This window comes from Schistocerca cancellata, chromosome 9, assembly GCF_023864275.1.
Source record: "Schistocerca cancellata isolate TAMUIC-IGC-003103 chromosome 9, iqSchCanc2.1, whole genome shotgun sequence".
In the NCBI taxonomy this organism is placed as follows: Eukaryota; Metazoa; Arthropoda; class Insecta; order Orthoptera; family Acrididae; genus Schistocerca; species Schistocerca cancellata.
Window position 1 is genome coordinate 443,439,160 of NC_064634.1, and position 14,398 is coordinate 443,453,557.

Here is a 14,398-nt window from a genome sequence, read left to right on the forward strand (position 1 = left end):
TCTGAACCCACTATCCAACATGCTAAATAATACAAATTATGGATACAATATTACTGGAACATACCCACACAAAATCACACATTTGCTATACATGGATGATCTAAAACTACTGGCAGCAACAAATCAACAACTCAACCAATTACTAAAGATAACAGAAGTATTCAGCAATGATATAAATATGGCTTTTGGAACAGACAAATGTAAGAAAAATAGCATAGTCAAGGGCAAACACACTAAACAAGAAGATTACTTATTGGATAACCACAGCGACTGCATAGAAGCGATGGAAAAAACAGATGCCTATAAATACCTAGGATACAGACAAAAAATAGGAATAGATCATACAAATATTAAAGAAGAACTAAAAGAAAAATATAGACAAAGACTAACAAAAATACTGAAAACAGAATTGACAGCAAGAAACAAGACAAAAGCTATAAATACTTATGCTATACCAGTATTGACCTACTCATTTGGAGTAGTGAAATGGAGTGACACAGACCTAGAAGCACTCAATACACTTACACGATCACAATGCCACAAATATAGAATACATGACATACATTCAGCAACAGAAAGATTCACATTAAGCAGAAAGGAAGGTGGAAGGGGATTTATAGATATAAAAAACCTACATTATGGACAGGTAGACAATTTAAGAAAATTCTTTCTAGAACGAGCAGAAACTAGCAAAATACACAAAGCAATCACTCATATAAATACATCAGCTACACCATTGCAATTTCATAACCACTTCTACAACCCTTTAGATCACATAACATCAACAGATACAAAGAAAGTAAATTGGAAAAAGAAAACACTACATGGCAAGCACCCGTATCATCTAACACAGCCACACATAGATGAAGACGCATCCAACACATGGCTAAGAAACGGCAATATATACAGTGAGACGGAAGGATTCATGATCGCAATACAGGATCAAACAATAAACACCAGATATTACAGCAAGCATATTATTAAAGATCCCAATACCACAACAGATAAATGCAGACTTTGCAAACAACAAATAGAAACAGTAGATCACATCACAAGCGGATGTACAATACTAGCAAATACAGAATACCCCAGAAGACATGACAATGTAGCAAAAATAATACATCAACAACTTGCCATAAAACATAAACTAATAAAACAACACGTTCCCACATACAAGTACACACCACAAAATGTACTGGAGAATGATGAATACAAATTATACTGGAACAGAACGATTATAACAGATAAAACAACACCACATAACAAGCCTGACATCATACTCACCAATAAAAAGAAGAAATTAACACAACTAATTGAAATATCCATACCCAACACAACAAATATACAGAAGAAAACAGGAGAAAAAATTGAAAAATACATCCAACTGGCTGAGGAAGTCAAGGACATGTGGCATCAGGATAAAGTCGACATTATCCCAATTGTACTATCAACTACAGGAGTCATACCTCACAATATCCACCAGTACATCAATGCAATACAGCTACATCCAAACATATATATACAACTACAAAAATCTGTAATTATTGATACATGTTCAATTACCCGAAAGTTCCTAAATGCAATATAACATATACCATACAGTTACAAGGAAGTCACGCTTGACCGAGGTCTGCGTCACGTTCCATTTTTAACCAGACTTAAGTCTGAGAAAAAAAAAGTCAATAATAATAATAATAATAATAATCACTTGGAAACTTGCAGCCACAATGGAAACAAAGCCGCACAAGATATGTTTGACAAAATAACATACCATATTTACTCGAATCTAAGCCGCACTTTTTTTCCGGTTTTTGTAATCCAAAAAACCGCCTGCGGCTTAGAATCGAGTGCAAAGCAAGCGAAAGTTCTGAGAAATGTTGGTAGGTGCCGCCACAACTAACTTCTGCCGTCGAATATATGTAGCGCTACACAAGCATGGTTTGTGGGCACAAAGATAAATACTGGTGCCAAAATCTTTTTTTTTTTTTCTCCGCCCCAAGTTTCGACCACTGCATTTTCATACATTGTCCAACGAAGTAAATACAAATTCCGTATTGTTCATCTTCGAATGTAGCAGAATTTCAATGTACTACGAAAATCCGACTGGCAAGACTGTTAGGGATGTTTGTCAATATGGCCAACTCTACGTTCCGAGTTTTTTCCTACCCGTGAGAAGAGATGGTTGCTAATAGGAACCTGATGAAATGTGAATCACATGCAGTATTCTCTTCACCATAAGAATAATACGAAAATAAACATTTTGCCATGTATTCTTTCGTGTTTGCTGCTCTCATTTAAATCCTGTCTGCCTAATAAACTACGAAACTAGAGTGAAACAACAGCAAACGCGGAAGAATATACGTATCATGTCATGTTTATATTCGTATTATTCTTATGCCTAATAGTAATATAGTCAGAAATGAAGCATGGCAACTGACTAGATTTTAAATGTAAGATGACTAATTTCTGTGCAGAATTTGATGTACTAAAGAAGCGGCCGCAAAGATTTTCAAACGGAGAAAAATTTGCGCCTAACTCTCGTTCAGAACATGTTCTATCATACGCAGTCTATTATTTGGTTCTTGTTGATCATTATCAAAGAAAGCAGCAGTGTAAGTAACAACAAACTGCAGTCTCTTGCCATTGTTTTGCTAATGAGACGATTCCTCTCTTTTTTGTTTTAATTGTACGCGGCGGTAGCGCGCACAAAAGCAAGTCATGCCGCGAGCGGCGACAGGCCGTAAACACTGATTATTATCAGAATGCGACAAACAGTGTATGACACAGTACAGTAATGCATTTTCAGCTTAGAGTGACGTAAACACCTATAACAAAGAAAACGACACTTATCAGATCAAAGCAAAATAAGCAATCGATTCAAACCAGACGAAGCACGTGAAAAAGGAAGGGTACCCGTATAAATACGGATGGAGCGCCTGACGCATAGCAATGGCTACCTGGTAAAGCTTAACTGCTAAGCTTACGACTTGAACCAAACTACTGTAGCTGTATCGTCTTTCATTCGACCTAAATTGTGTCTCGTATTACAATGGACCAACTTTGTTTCGATTTGGAGGTGCGGCCTAAAACTTTTCTGTCCCCTTGAATTACGAGTCTCAAATTTCAGGTGCGGCTTAGATTCGGGAAATATTTTTTTTCCTTTATTTCGAGTCTCATTTTTCAGGTGCGGCTTAGATTCGAGTGCGGCTTAGATTCGAGTAAATACGGTAGTAATCATTCCTAATTCTGTTCAGGATTTTCCCAGTCTGACCGAGAAAACTAATGACATTACAGTAATAGGACAGAGTGACTATGACACAGTAGGGAGAGCTTTTTAGGTAAATCAGCAGCTAGACATGAAAATGGTGAAAATGAAAGAATACATTATTTATACTTCTATCAACAATTCTTAAGTTATAAGCTCTTACCATTCCCTGAGATTGTGTGTCATTGTGCAATAACTTCTAGCATAAGAAAATCATTGTAGAAGCATACTTTGAACAGTTGTCACTGGAATGTAATATCAATAGACTCTGACAGTAGGAATGCACCATGTTTCAAACTGAATGCTCCTTACTCTGTGATCACTGTTATCTTGAAGCATGACACTGTGAGAAAGTCAATAAAGTACTACTATGCACTGAAATAAGTAAAAAAGAACTGAAGTCTGAAATTTCAATGCTGATCTGCAAAACAAGCTTGCTGAAGTATGGATCAACATTTATATTATAAATATTATAATTATTTCTTTCCTTTCTCAGACGTTATGTCTGGTTAAAAATGGTAAGTGACACGGACCTTGATCAAGTGTGACTTCCTTTAAACTGTACGATGTATGTTACATTGCATTTAGGAACTTTCGGGTAACTGAACATGTATCAATAATTACAGATTTCTGTAGTTGTATATATACATTTGGATGTAGCTGTATTGCATTGATGTACTGGTGGATATTGTGTGGTATGACTCCTGTAGTTGATAGTATAATTGGTATAATGTCAACTTTATCCTGATGCCACATGTCCTTGACTTCCTCAGCCAGTTGGATGTATTTTTCAATTTTTCCTCCTGCTTTCCTCTGTATATTTGTTGTATTGGGTATAGATATTTCGATTAGTTGTGTTAATTTCTTCTTTTTATTGGTGAGTATGATGTCAGGCTTGTTATGTGGTGTTGTTTTATCTGTTGTAATGGTTCTGTTCCAGTACAATTTGTATTCATCATTCTCCAGTACATTTTGTGTGGGAACGTGTTGTTTTATTAGTTTATGTTGTATGGCAAGTTGTTGGTGTATTATTTTTGCTATATTGTCATGTCTTCTGATGTATTCTGTATTTGCTAGTATTGTACATCCACTTGTGATGTGATCTACTGTTTCTATTTGTTGTTTACAAAGTCTGCATTTATCTGTTGTGTTGTGGTGCTCCACACTAGGATTGGATTGCTAAGCCATCAACGACACTTCCACGCCTGAACCGTGATAAAGGAAATCTCAGGAGAAAAATGAAAATTCAGATACGGGTATCAGCCGACGACGATTGGGATCTTTAATAATATACTTGCTGTAATATTTGGTGTTTATTGTTTGATCCTGTATTGCAATCATGAATCCTTCCGTCTCACTGTATATATTGCCTTTTCTTAGCCATGTGTTGGATGCGTCTTGATTGATGTGTGGCTGTGTTAGATGATACGGGTGCTTGCCATGTAGTGTTTTCTATTTCCAATTTACTTTCTTTGTATCTGTTGATGTTATGCGATCTAAAGGGTTGTAGAAGTGGTTAGGAAATTGCAATGGTGTAGCCGATGTATTTATATGAGTGATTTGTGTATTTTGCTAGTTTCTGCTCGTTCTATAAAGAATTTTCTTAAATTGTCTACCTGTCCATAATGTAGGTTTTTTATGTCTATAAATTGTTGTGGACTGGCAAGACAGCCAATCCACAGTGACGGGTAGCCGAAAGGCACGCGTTGAGCTCACGCAGACTGGCGTGAGGTCTGGAACAGTTAAGGTTTTGTATAATAGCAAATAAAGTACGTAGTTGATGTAATACTTAACTTTAATCCATAATTGGTGTACATCTCTCTTGACTGTACATGCTTCAATATCTCAATATTAACTGGTAATGGCGCCTTGCTAGGTCATAGCAAATGACGTAGCTGAAGGCTAGGCTAACTATCGTCTCGGCAACTGACAGCGTATTTGTCAGTGTAGCATCGCTAGCAAAGTCGGCTGTACAACTGGGGCGAGTGCTAGGACGTGTCTCTAGACCTGCCGTGTGGCGGCGCTAGGTCTGCAATCACTTACAGTGGCGACACGCGGGTCCGACATACACTAACGGACCGCGGCCAATTTAAAGGCTACCACCTAGCAAGTGTGGTGTCTGGCAGTGACACCACATAAATCCCCTTCCTCCTTCCTTTCTGCTTAATGTGACTCTTTCTATTGCTGAATGTATGTGATGTATTCTATATTTGTGGCATTGCGATCGTGTAAGTGTATTGAGTGCTTCTAGTTCTGTGTTACTCCATTTCACTACTCCAAACGAATAGGTCAATGTTGGTATAGCATAAGTATTTATAGCTTTTGTCTTGTTTCTTGCTGTCAATTCTGTTTCCAGTATTTTCGTTAGTCTTTGTCTATATTTTTCTTTTAGTTCTTCTTTCATATTTGTATTATCTATTCCTGTTTTTTGCCTGTATCCTAGATATTTATAGACATCTGTTTTTTCCATCACTTCTATGCAGTCGCTGTGGTTATCCAATAAGTAATCATCTTGTTTAGTGTGTTTTCCCTTGACTATGCTATTTTTCTTAAATTTGTCTGTTCCGATTATTATTTGCAAATGATGAATTCACAGCTATGTAAGAAATTCTCATGGTCACATTACATCCCATCACACTCACAATCATACAATGACAAATTTACCTGAATCTTGAGAACCTAAGGGCAGGAATGAAGTCATATCCCTCAAGCCAAGCTCTGAAATGAGATCATCCCATGACAATATTCTCCCCACACCACCCAGAGTTGTCTTTCGTCACCCCCCTAAACCTCCGTAACATCCTTGTCAAACCCTACAATATTCCCAGACCACCTTCTCTACCCAGCGGTTCCAACTCTTGTAACCGACCCCGCTGCAAAACCTACCCCATGCATCCCTCCACAACCACCTACTCCAGCCCCACAAATGGTAAAACATACACAATTCAAGGCAGGGCCACATGTGAAACAACACATGTCATTCACCAGTTGACATGCCTGCACTGCACAGCGTTTTACATTGGTACGACGACAACTAAACTGGCTGAGCGCATGAACGGGCACAGACGAACTGTCCGCCTAGATGTCCAATACCCAGTAGAAGAGCATGCCCTCCAGCATAATTCTAGGGACCTACGAACTTGCTACACCGTACGTGCCATTTGGCTTCTCCCACCCAACACCAGTCCTCGGAACTGCGGAGATGGGAACTTGCACTCCAACACAACCTTTCATTCCGCCATCCTCCTGGACTGAACCTACGTTGACCAACCTCACTCCCATTTACTCTTCAGTCCTCTCCTCTTTACCTTTCCTCTTTAGCCATTCACGCATCTTTTCATCCTACATAGTTGTGTTTATCTTTACACTATATACCTCTTTACTTGTGTATGCATCCTCTTTGGTTTGAAGCTGGCACAGTACTTACAGTAGAATATCTTTGGCTTCCCTCTGACACCCATGCCTCCATCTTTGCTACCCTCCCTGTTTACCTTTCCCCTCTTGCTTCATAACCTGGGTTGTGAGTAACTGAATCCATTTCCCTTCTTTCCCTTATTCCCCCTCTCTCCTCCCTGATGAAGGAACAAAGTTCCAAAAGCTAGGATACGTAAATTTTCTATTCTGTTTTGTGTATCTTTCGGCTGTACTGAGCTGAGGTAAGTACTGGCCAGTCCCTCTAGCTCTTTGTCAATATTGTTTCACATCTTTATATGAGATTTTCCATTAGTCATTTAAATCTCTTATATGTGGCTCCCATGGGGATTAGTATGACAAGATTACTTAATTACAGTAGGCATTACAGAGGCATTTAAGCAATCATTCCTCCTGCAATCTGCATATCAATGGAACAGTAGAAAGCCCTAATAACTGGAACCATGGGAGGTACCTTCTGCCATGCATTTCAGATCTGTGTGCAGAGTATCGATGTACATAACACAACTGCTGCCCTTTATTTACAAGGTGTGTTGTAAATTACATAAACGTACGTGGTAGTTATATAAAATAACAAATTGTTATATGTAAATAGAACCTAGTATCAAACTAGTTTAATGTGATGCAATTACAAGAACACATTATTTTATTATTATCTATCATGGTGAAAGTTGTTTATTGCTGACTTAGCATTCAGCTGCTGGAAAAAATGTCATTGGTCACTAGCGACCAAAGACGTTTTCTGTCAACTCAATATCCTGTTGCTTGGAAGCATATGACTAGCTTTAGTCTTACTACATGGCCTTATCTCTCTATGACATGGATATGTAAACTTTTAAGTCATTAAAAATACCAAATGATTATAACTGAAGTGCAGCTACTCACAGAGGTCCAGTGAGGGCTGTAATTAACATATGGCAGCAAAGCCTGGTAGATATTCTAGTGTGTTAATGTAGGACCGATTTACATAGGAAAAAAAAAGATTAGATCCAATTTTTGCCAACAGGTGCAAATCTGGTGCTGTGAACGCAAGGCAAACATATATAAATGTTTACATATATAATGAATTAGGAATGGGACACGGCAGAAAAGGTCAAGCAAGTGAGAAAGGCATAGTGTTGATTTTATTATTAGCTGCCACTTACACATTTTGTTCAATATGGGCGCCAGAGATGTCGACGAGATGCTGCATCTGTAAAACAATGTGATAAACAGTTGCTTGCAGCAGTTCCAGTGGAAATTGAGCAATGTTTTTCTGAATACGGGCCTTCAGATCAGAAAAAAACTGAATGTGTCCCTGGCAAATGTGTCTTTTTTTTAAATGTCCCCAGAGCCAAAAGCCACACGGATTCCAATCAGGTGATCTTGTAGGCCATGCATCTGGAAAATCTCTGGAGATAACACATTCATGGAAGGTTGCATTACTCAGATCTTTCACTGGGCGAGTGACATGAGGTGCTGCCTCACCTTGCATGAAAACAGTGGTTTCCATACAGTTGTCCTCTTCCATGCTGTACAAGGAGGTCTCAATAATGTGCAAACATCATGGTACACCTAACTGGCACTATGGGTATATTCTCATCAAAGAAAAATAGACCAAGAATAAAGATGCTTGTGAATCATATACAGTGATTGCAATGGCTCTTTGTGCACAACCCCAAATTCGACACTTTTGTGTATTCAGTGCACTCTGTTGTATGAAATGTGCCTTGTCACTCTACAGAATACTGCTCGGCCACATGTTGTCAACTTCAATCTATGCCTGATAGCGAAGAGCAAATTCGAAACATTGCTGCAGATCATGAAGTTTCATTTGCTGCATCACCTGGATCTTGTAGGGGTTGCATCGCCTGGATCTTGTATGGGTACCAGTGTAAGACAGACTGCAAAACTTTCGGTAATGTTGACCATGGGATGGACAATTCTCATGACACTGCATCAGCACTGCACAAGCTGCATGATCATCACAACAACAGCAATCACATCAATAACTTCCACCAGGGCATGACACCTTCCTCTTGCAGGTGCCACACGAAGCTCACCCATGTTTCTGAATTTCACTGTCATCTTCTTTACATGATTTAATGACATAGGGCCTCTCCTCAGACTGTTAGGTCAGTGATATTCTCTCAATGCAACACTGCCCTTCCTACTATTCACATGAAACAGTCTCAATAAAGGCTCACAATCTCTCTCCTCAATAACCATACTGTTCACTCACATTGTGGCTTTTTAAATGCCAATGTGGAAGTCCTATTGTCATACAAGCAGTTTATAATGCCATATTTGCAACTAATTTGTTTTCCAGTGTAGATTGGTTCCACATTAACACATAGAACATCTACCAAGTTTCATTGCCATACAATAATCACAGCCCACACTGGACCTTTGTGAATAGGTGCACTTTAATTATGTCCACCCGGTATATATTGGAGACAATAACATTGATTGCATTTTAAATGTTAACTTGTAAAAGATTAAAATCAGCTGTTATTTTCTACAACTATTTTATGTAAGTGGCAATTTTATGATTATGGATTAGACACTGATGTAGCACCTAATATATAAAAGATGTGAGACATATCTCCAATTTTCTATACTGATGGCACAAATTTAAGACAGACTGTTATACATTTGTAATTTAACTTGCAGTCTCCATGGTACAATTTCAGTTGTAATATCTGATAATAAAATAGAAGGCTTCCTGAAGATGTTATATGATTGAAACTGGTAACACCTCATAATACAGATTGTGAGTGGTTACCGACTGAATATTTGATTACAACAACTGGCATGAGCCCCTAATGCTACACAGTGCATAATATGGTTAAAATAAACATCATACAATGGATCAACCCCCCCCCCCCCCGGCCCCATGAACCATGGACCTTGCCGCTGGTGGGGAGGCTTGCGTGCCTCAGCGATACAGATAGCCATACCGTTGTTGCAACCACAACGGAGGGGTATCTGTTGAGAGGCCAGACAAACGTGTGGTTCCTGAAGAGGGGCAGCAGCCTTTTCAGTAGTTGCAGGGGCAACAGTCTGGATGATTGACTGATCTGGCCTTGTAACACTAACCAAAACGGCCTTGCTGTGCTGGTACTGCGAACGGCTGAAAGCAAGGGGAAACTACAGCCGTAATTTTTCCCGAGGGCATGCAGCTTTACTGTATGGTTAAATGATGATGATGTCCTCTTGGGTAAAATATTCTGGAGGTAAAATAGTCCTCCATTCGGATCTCCGGGCGGGGACTACTCAAGAGGATGTCGTTATCAGGAGAAAGAAAACTGGCGTTCTACGGATCGGAGCGTGGAATGTCAGATCCCTTAATCGGGCAGGTAGGTTAGAAAATTTAAAAAGGGAAATGGATAGGTTAAAGTTAGATATAGTGGGAATTAGTGAAGTTCGGTGGCAGGAGGAACAAGACTTCTGGTCAGGTGACTACAGGGTTATAAACACAAAATCAAATAGGGGTAATACAGGAGTAGGTTTAATAATGAATAGGAAAATAGGAATGCGGGTAAGCTACTACAAACAGCATAGTGAACGCATTATTGTGGCCAAGATAGATAATTAGCCCACGCCTACCACAGTAGTACAAGTTTATATGCCAACTAGCTCTGCAGATGACGAAGAAATTGAAGAAATGTATGAGGAAATAAAAGAAATTATTCAGATAGTGAAGGGAGACGAAAATTTAATAGTCATGGGTGACTGGAATTAGTCAGTAGGAAAAGGGAGAGAAGGAAACATAGTAGGTGAATATGGATTGGGGGTAAGAAACGAAAGAGGAAGCCGCCTGGTAGAATTTTGCGCAGAGCACAACTTAATCATAGCTAACACTTGGTTCAAGAATCATAAATTTTGGTTGTATACATGGAAGAAACCTGGAGATACTGACAGGTTTCAGATAGATTATATAATGGTAAGGCAGAGATTTAGGAACCAGGTTTTAAATTGTAAGACATTTCCAGGGGCAGATGTGGACTCTGACCACAATCTATTGGTTATGAACTGTAGATTAAAACTGAAGAAACTGCAAAAAGGTGGGAATTTAAGGAGATGGGACTTGGATAAACTGAAAGAACCAGAAGTTGTACAGAGTTTCAGGGAGAGCATAAGGGAACAATTGACAGGAATGGGGGAAAGAAATACAGTAGAAGACGAATGGGTAGCTTTGAGGGATGAAGTAGTGAAGGCAGCAGAGGATCAAGAAGGAAAAAAGACGAGGGCTAGTAGATATCCTTGGGTAACAGAAGAAATATTGAATGTAATTGAAGAAAGGAGAAAATTTAAAAATGCAGTAAATGAAGCAGGCAAAAAGGAATACAAACGTCTCAAAACTGAGATCGACAGGAAGTGCAAAATGGCTAAGCAGGGATGGCTGGAGGACAAATGTAAGAATGTAGAGGCTTATCTCACTAGGGGTCAGAGAGATACTGCCTATAGGAAAATTAAAGAGACCTTTGGAGAAAAGAGAACCACTTGTATGAATATCAAGAGCTCAGATGGAAACCTAGTTCTAAGCAAAGAAGGAAAAGCAGAAAGGTGGAAGGAGTACATAGAGGGTCTATAGAAGGGCGATGTACTTGAGGACAATATTACGGAAATGGAAGAGGATGTAGATGAAGATGAAATGGGAGATATGATACTGCGTGAAGAGTTCGACAGGGCACTGAAAGACCTGAGTCGAAACAAAGCCCCGGGAGTAGACAACATTCCATTAGAACTACTGACAGCCTTAGGAGAGCCAGTCCTGACAAAACTCTACCATCTGGTGAGCAAGATGTATGAGACAGGCGAAATACCCTCAGACTTCAAGAAGAATATAATAATTCCAATACCAAAGAAAGCAGGTGTTGACAGATGTGAAAATTACCGAACTATCAGTTTAATAAGCCACGGCTGCAAAATACTAACGCAAATTGTTTACAGGCGAATGGAAAAACTAGTAGAAGCTGACCTTGGGGAAGATCAGTTTGGATTCTGTAGAAATATCGGAACACGTGAGCCAATACTGACCCTACGACTTATCTTGGAAGCTAGATTAAGGAAAGGCAAACCTACGTTTCTAGCATTTGTAGACTTAGAGAAAGCTTTTGACAATGTTGACTGGAATACTCTCTTTCAAATTCTGAAGGTGGCAGGGGTAAAATACAGGGAGCGAAAAGCTATTTACAATTTGTACAGAAACCAGATGGCAGTTATAAGAGTCGAGGGACATGAAAGGGAAGCAGTGGTTGGGAAGGGAGTGAGACAGGGTTATAGCCTCTCCCCGATGTTATTCAACCTGTATATTGAGCAAGCAGTGAAGGACACAAAAGAAAAATTTGGAGTAGGTATTAAAATCCATGGAGAAGAAATAAAAACTTTGAGGTTTGCCGATGACATTGTAATTCTGTCAGAGACAGCAAAGGACTTGGAAGAGCAGTTGAACGGAATGGACAGTGTCTTGAAAGGAGGATATAAGATGAACATCAACAAAAGCAAAACGAGGATAATGGAATGTAGTCGAATTAAGTCGGGTGATGCTGAGGGAATTAGATTAGAAAATGAGACACTTAAGGTAGTAAAAGAGTTTTGCTATTTGGAGAGCAAAATAACTGATGATGGTCGAAGTAGAGAGGATATAAAATGTAGACTGGCAATGGCAAGGAAAGCATTTCTGAAGAAGAGAAATTTGTTAACATCGAGTATAGATTTAAGCGTCAGGAAGTCGTTTCTGAAAGTATTTGTATGGAGTGTAGCCATGTATGGAAGTGAAACATGGACGATAAATATTTTGGACAAGAAGAGAATAGAAGCTTTCGAAATGTGGTGCTACAGAAGAGTGCTGAAGATTAGATTGGTGGATCACATAACTAATGAGGAAGTGTTGAATAGGATTGGGGAGAAGAGAAGTTTGTGGCACAATTTGACCAGAAGAAGGGATCGGTTGGTAGGGCATGTTCTGAGGCATCAAGGGATCACCAGTTTAGTATTGGAGGGCAGTGTGGAGGGTAAAAATCGTAGAGGGAGACCAAGAGACGAATACACTAAGCAGATTCAGAAGGATGTAGGTTGCAGTAGGTACTGGGAGATGAAGAAGCTTGCACAGGATAGAGTAGCATGGAGAGCTGCATCAAACCAGTCTCAGGACTGAAGGCCACAACAACAACAACAACAACAACAACAACAACAACACAATGGATCAAAAAAAGGAGAAAGCAATATAAATGTATCTCAGTTATCTGTACTGTCTAGTTACACTTGCTAGGTAGTACGTACCTTTTCCCTGGAATGGCCTGTTGCTTCTCAAAAACCATCTGAGCTAATGGTAAGCATATTTCACTTTCACCATTGTTTTCTTCAAATTTGATTGCAAAGCCTTTTCTGGAATGCAGTTAAAATCATGTGACTTTCTTATTACAAGACAAAACATACAGAGACAGTTTTTATGATTATATATACATTAGAAGACTTACTCTAATCGCAGTTCGGACACATCCGCAATATACTGGTCTTCGAAATCAGCAAGCAATTTCTCATTAATCCAAGCCTGAAACAAACAAGTAATTTTCAAGACAGAATAAAGAGCAGTTTGTAACTGTTCATTTGACAGAAACAATAAAAGGAATTGATTTTTAAAATTAATTTTTTTTAAATTAATTTCGACAGAAGATGAGTGAAAAGTTGGAGAATAGAACAAGTGGAGCAATTTTGATGGAACCACAAATAAAAAACAGCAATTGAAATTTTAACTTTAGGACCCTGAAGTATTCCTTCTTCAGCTGAAGTGGATGCATAGAAAAATAAGGAATGTGAAAAATGGAAAGAGAGGTAAAATAATACTTACAATATAGACATTTTCATTATTTTACCTTTCTGCCTCCCTCTTGGGTCCCATTCCACTGTAGATCTTTGTCATTTATCTGTCTTTGCATTCTGCAATTTCTTTCAAGATTTCTTTGAGGTATTGATTGCCATTGATTAATTTCACTGATACAATGACTGGCAAAAAAGTTAAGCACTCAAAGGGCATAGTCAGATGTCAATGTAACTTCATTCATGTATACACGACTGGTATGTATGTAAATGATTAGAGTTGCGACACTCTGTCTCTGGTAGAATAGGCACCAGAGCACATTAGTGCTGTTACCAGGCCTGTTAGTTTACATAAGGGGTGTGAACATTAGATGCTGAGTGATCACTGCGACATAAATGGAGATGTCTTGTGAAACAGTGTTAACAATGCCTGACAGAATTTGAAACGAGTCTCATTGTGGGTCTGTATTTGGCCAGCAGGTCAAAGCATGCAACAAACAGATTTATGGGACATTCAGATGTGAAAGTGGTTTGATGTTACACTCCATGGGAACATAAGGCCAGGTACATTTGGCATCAAGATTCCAGTCAATAACATGAGACGATCACAAGGAAGGTTTCTTGTATTGGGCACTGAGCACATCGTAACCACTTCAAATCTGGGAGTGCCATCCAAAAACAAGTAATGGTCTCCCTATAAAATTCTGTGTCATCCTGTACCATTGGTTGGAGACCAGAAGCTACCGGACAAGGGAATTACTGTCCCAGAGTAGGCTGCCACTAACACTGCAACACAAATGGCTGTGTTTGTCAAGCAGACGTGACCAGGAAGCACGGACTGCTAATGAATAGCACTTCACTGTGGTCAGCAATGAATCGCTGTTCTGGACTACCCCA

The 14,398-nt window shown here is 39.1% G+C and overlaps 1 protein-coding gene across 1 annotated transcript in view; it reads right to left on the reverse strand.

Moving 5' to 3' along the window:
* The window catches only part of LOC126101551 (Fanconi anemia group D2 protein), a 225,542-nt gene that overhangs the window by 96,054 nt on the left and 115,090 nt on the right, over positions 1–14,398 (reverse strand). The window contains exons 13-14 of the mRNA XM_049912189.1: positions 13,162–13,235; positions 12,965–13,069 (exon numbers count right to left, since the gene is read on the reverse strand). Of these exons, the coding sequence (XP_049768146.1) occupies positions 12,965–13,069; positions 13,162–13,235 (179 nt within the window). The remainder of the gene's footprint in view (positions 1–12,964; positions 13,070–13,161; positions 13,236–14,398) is intronic.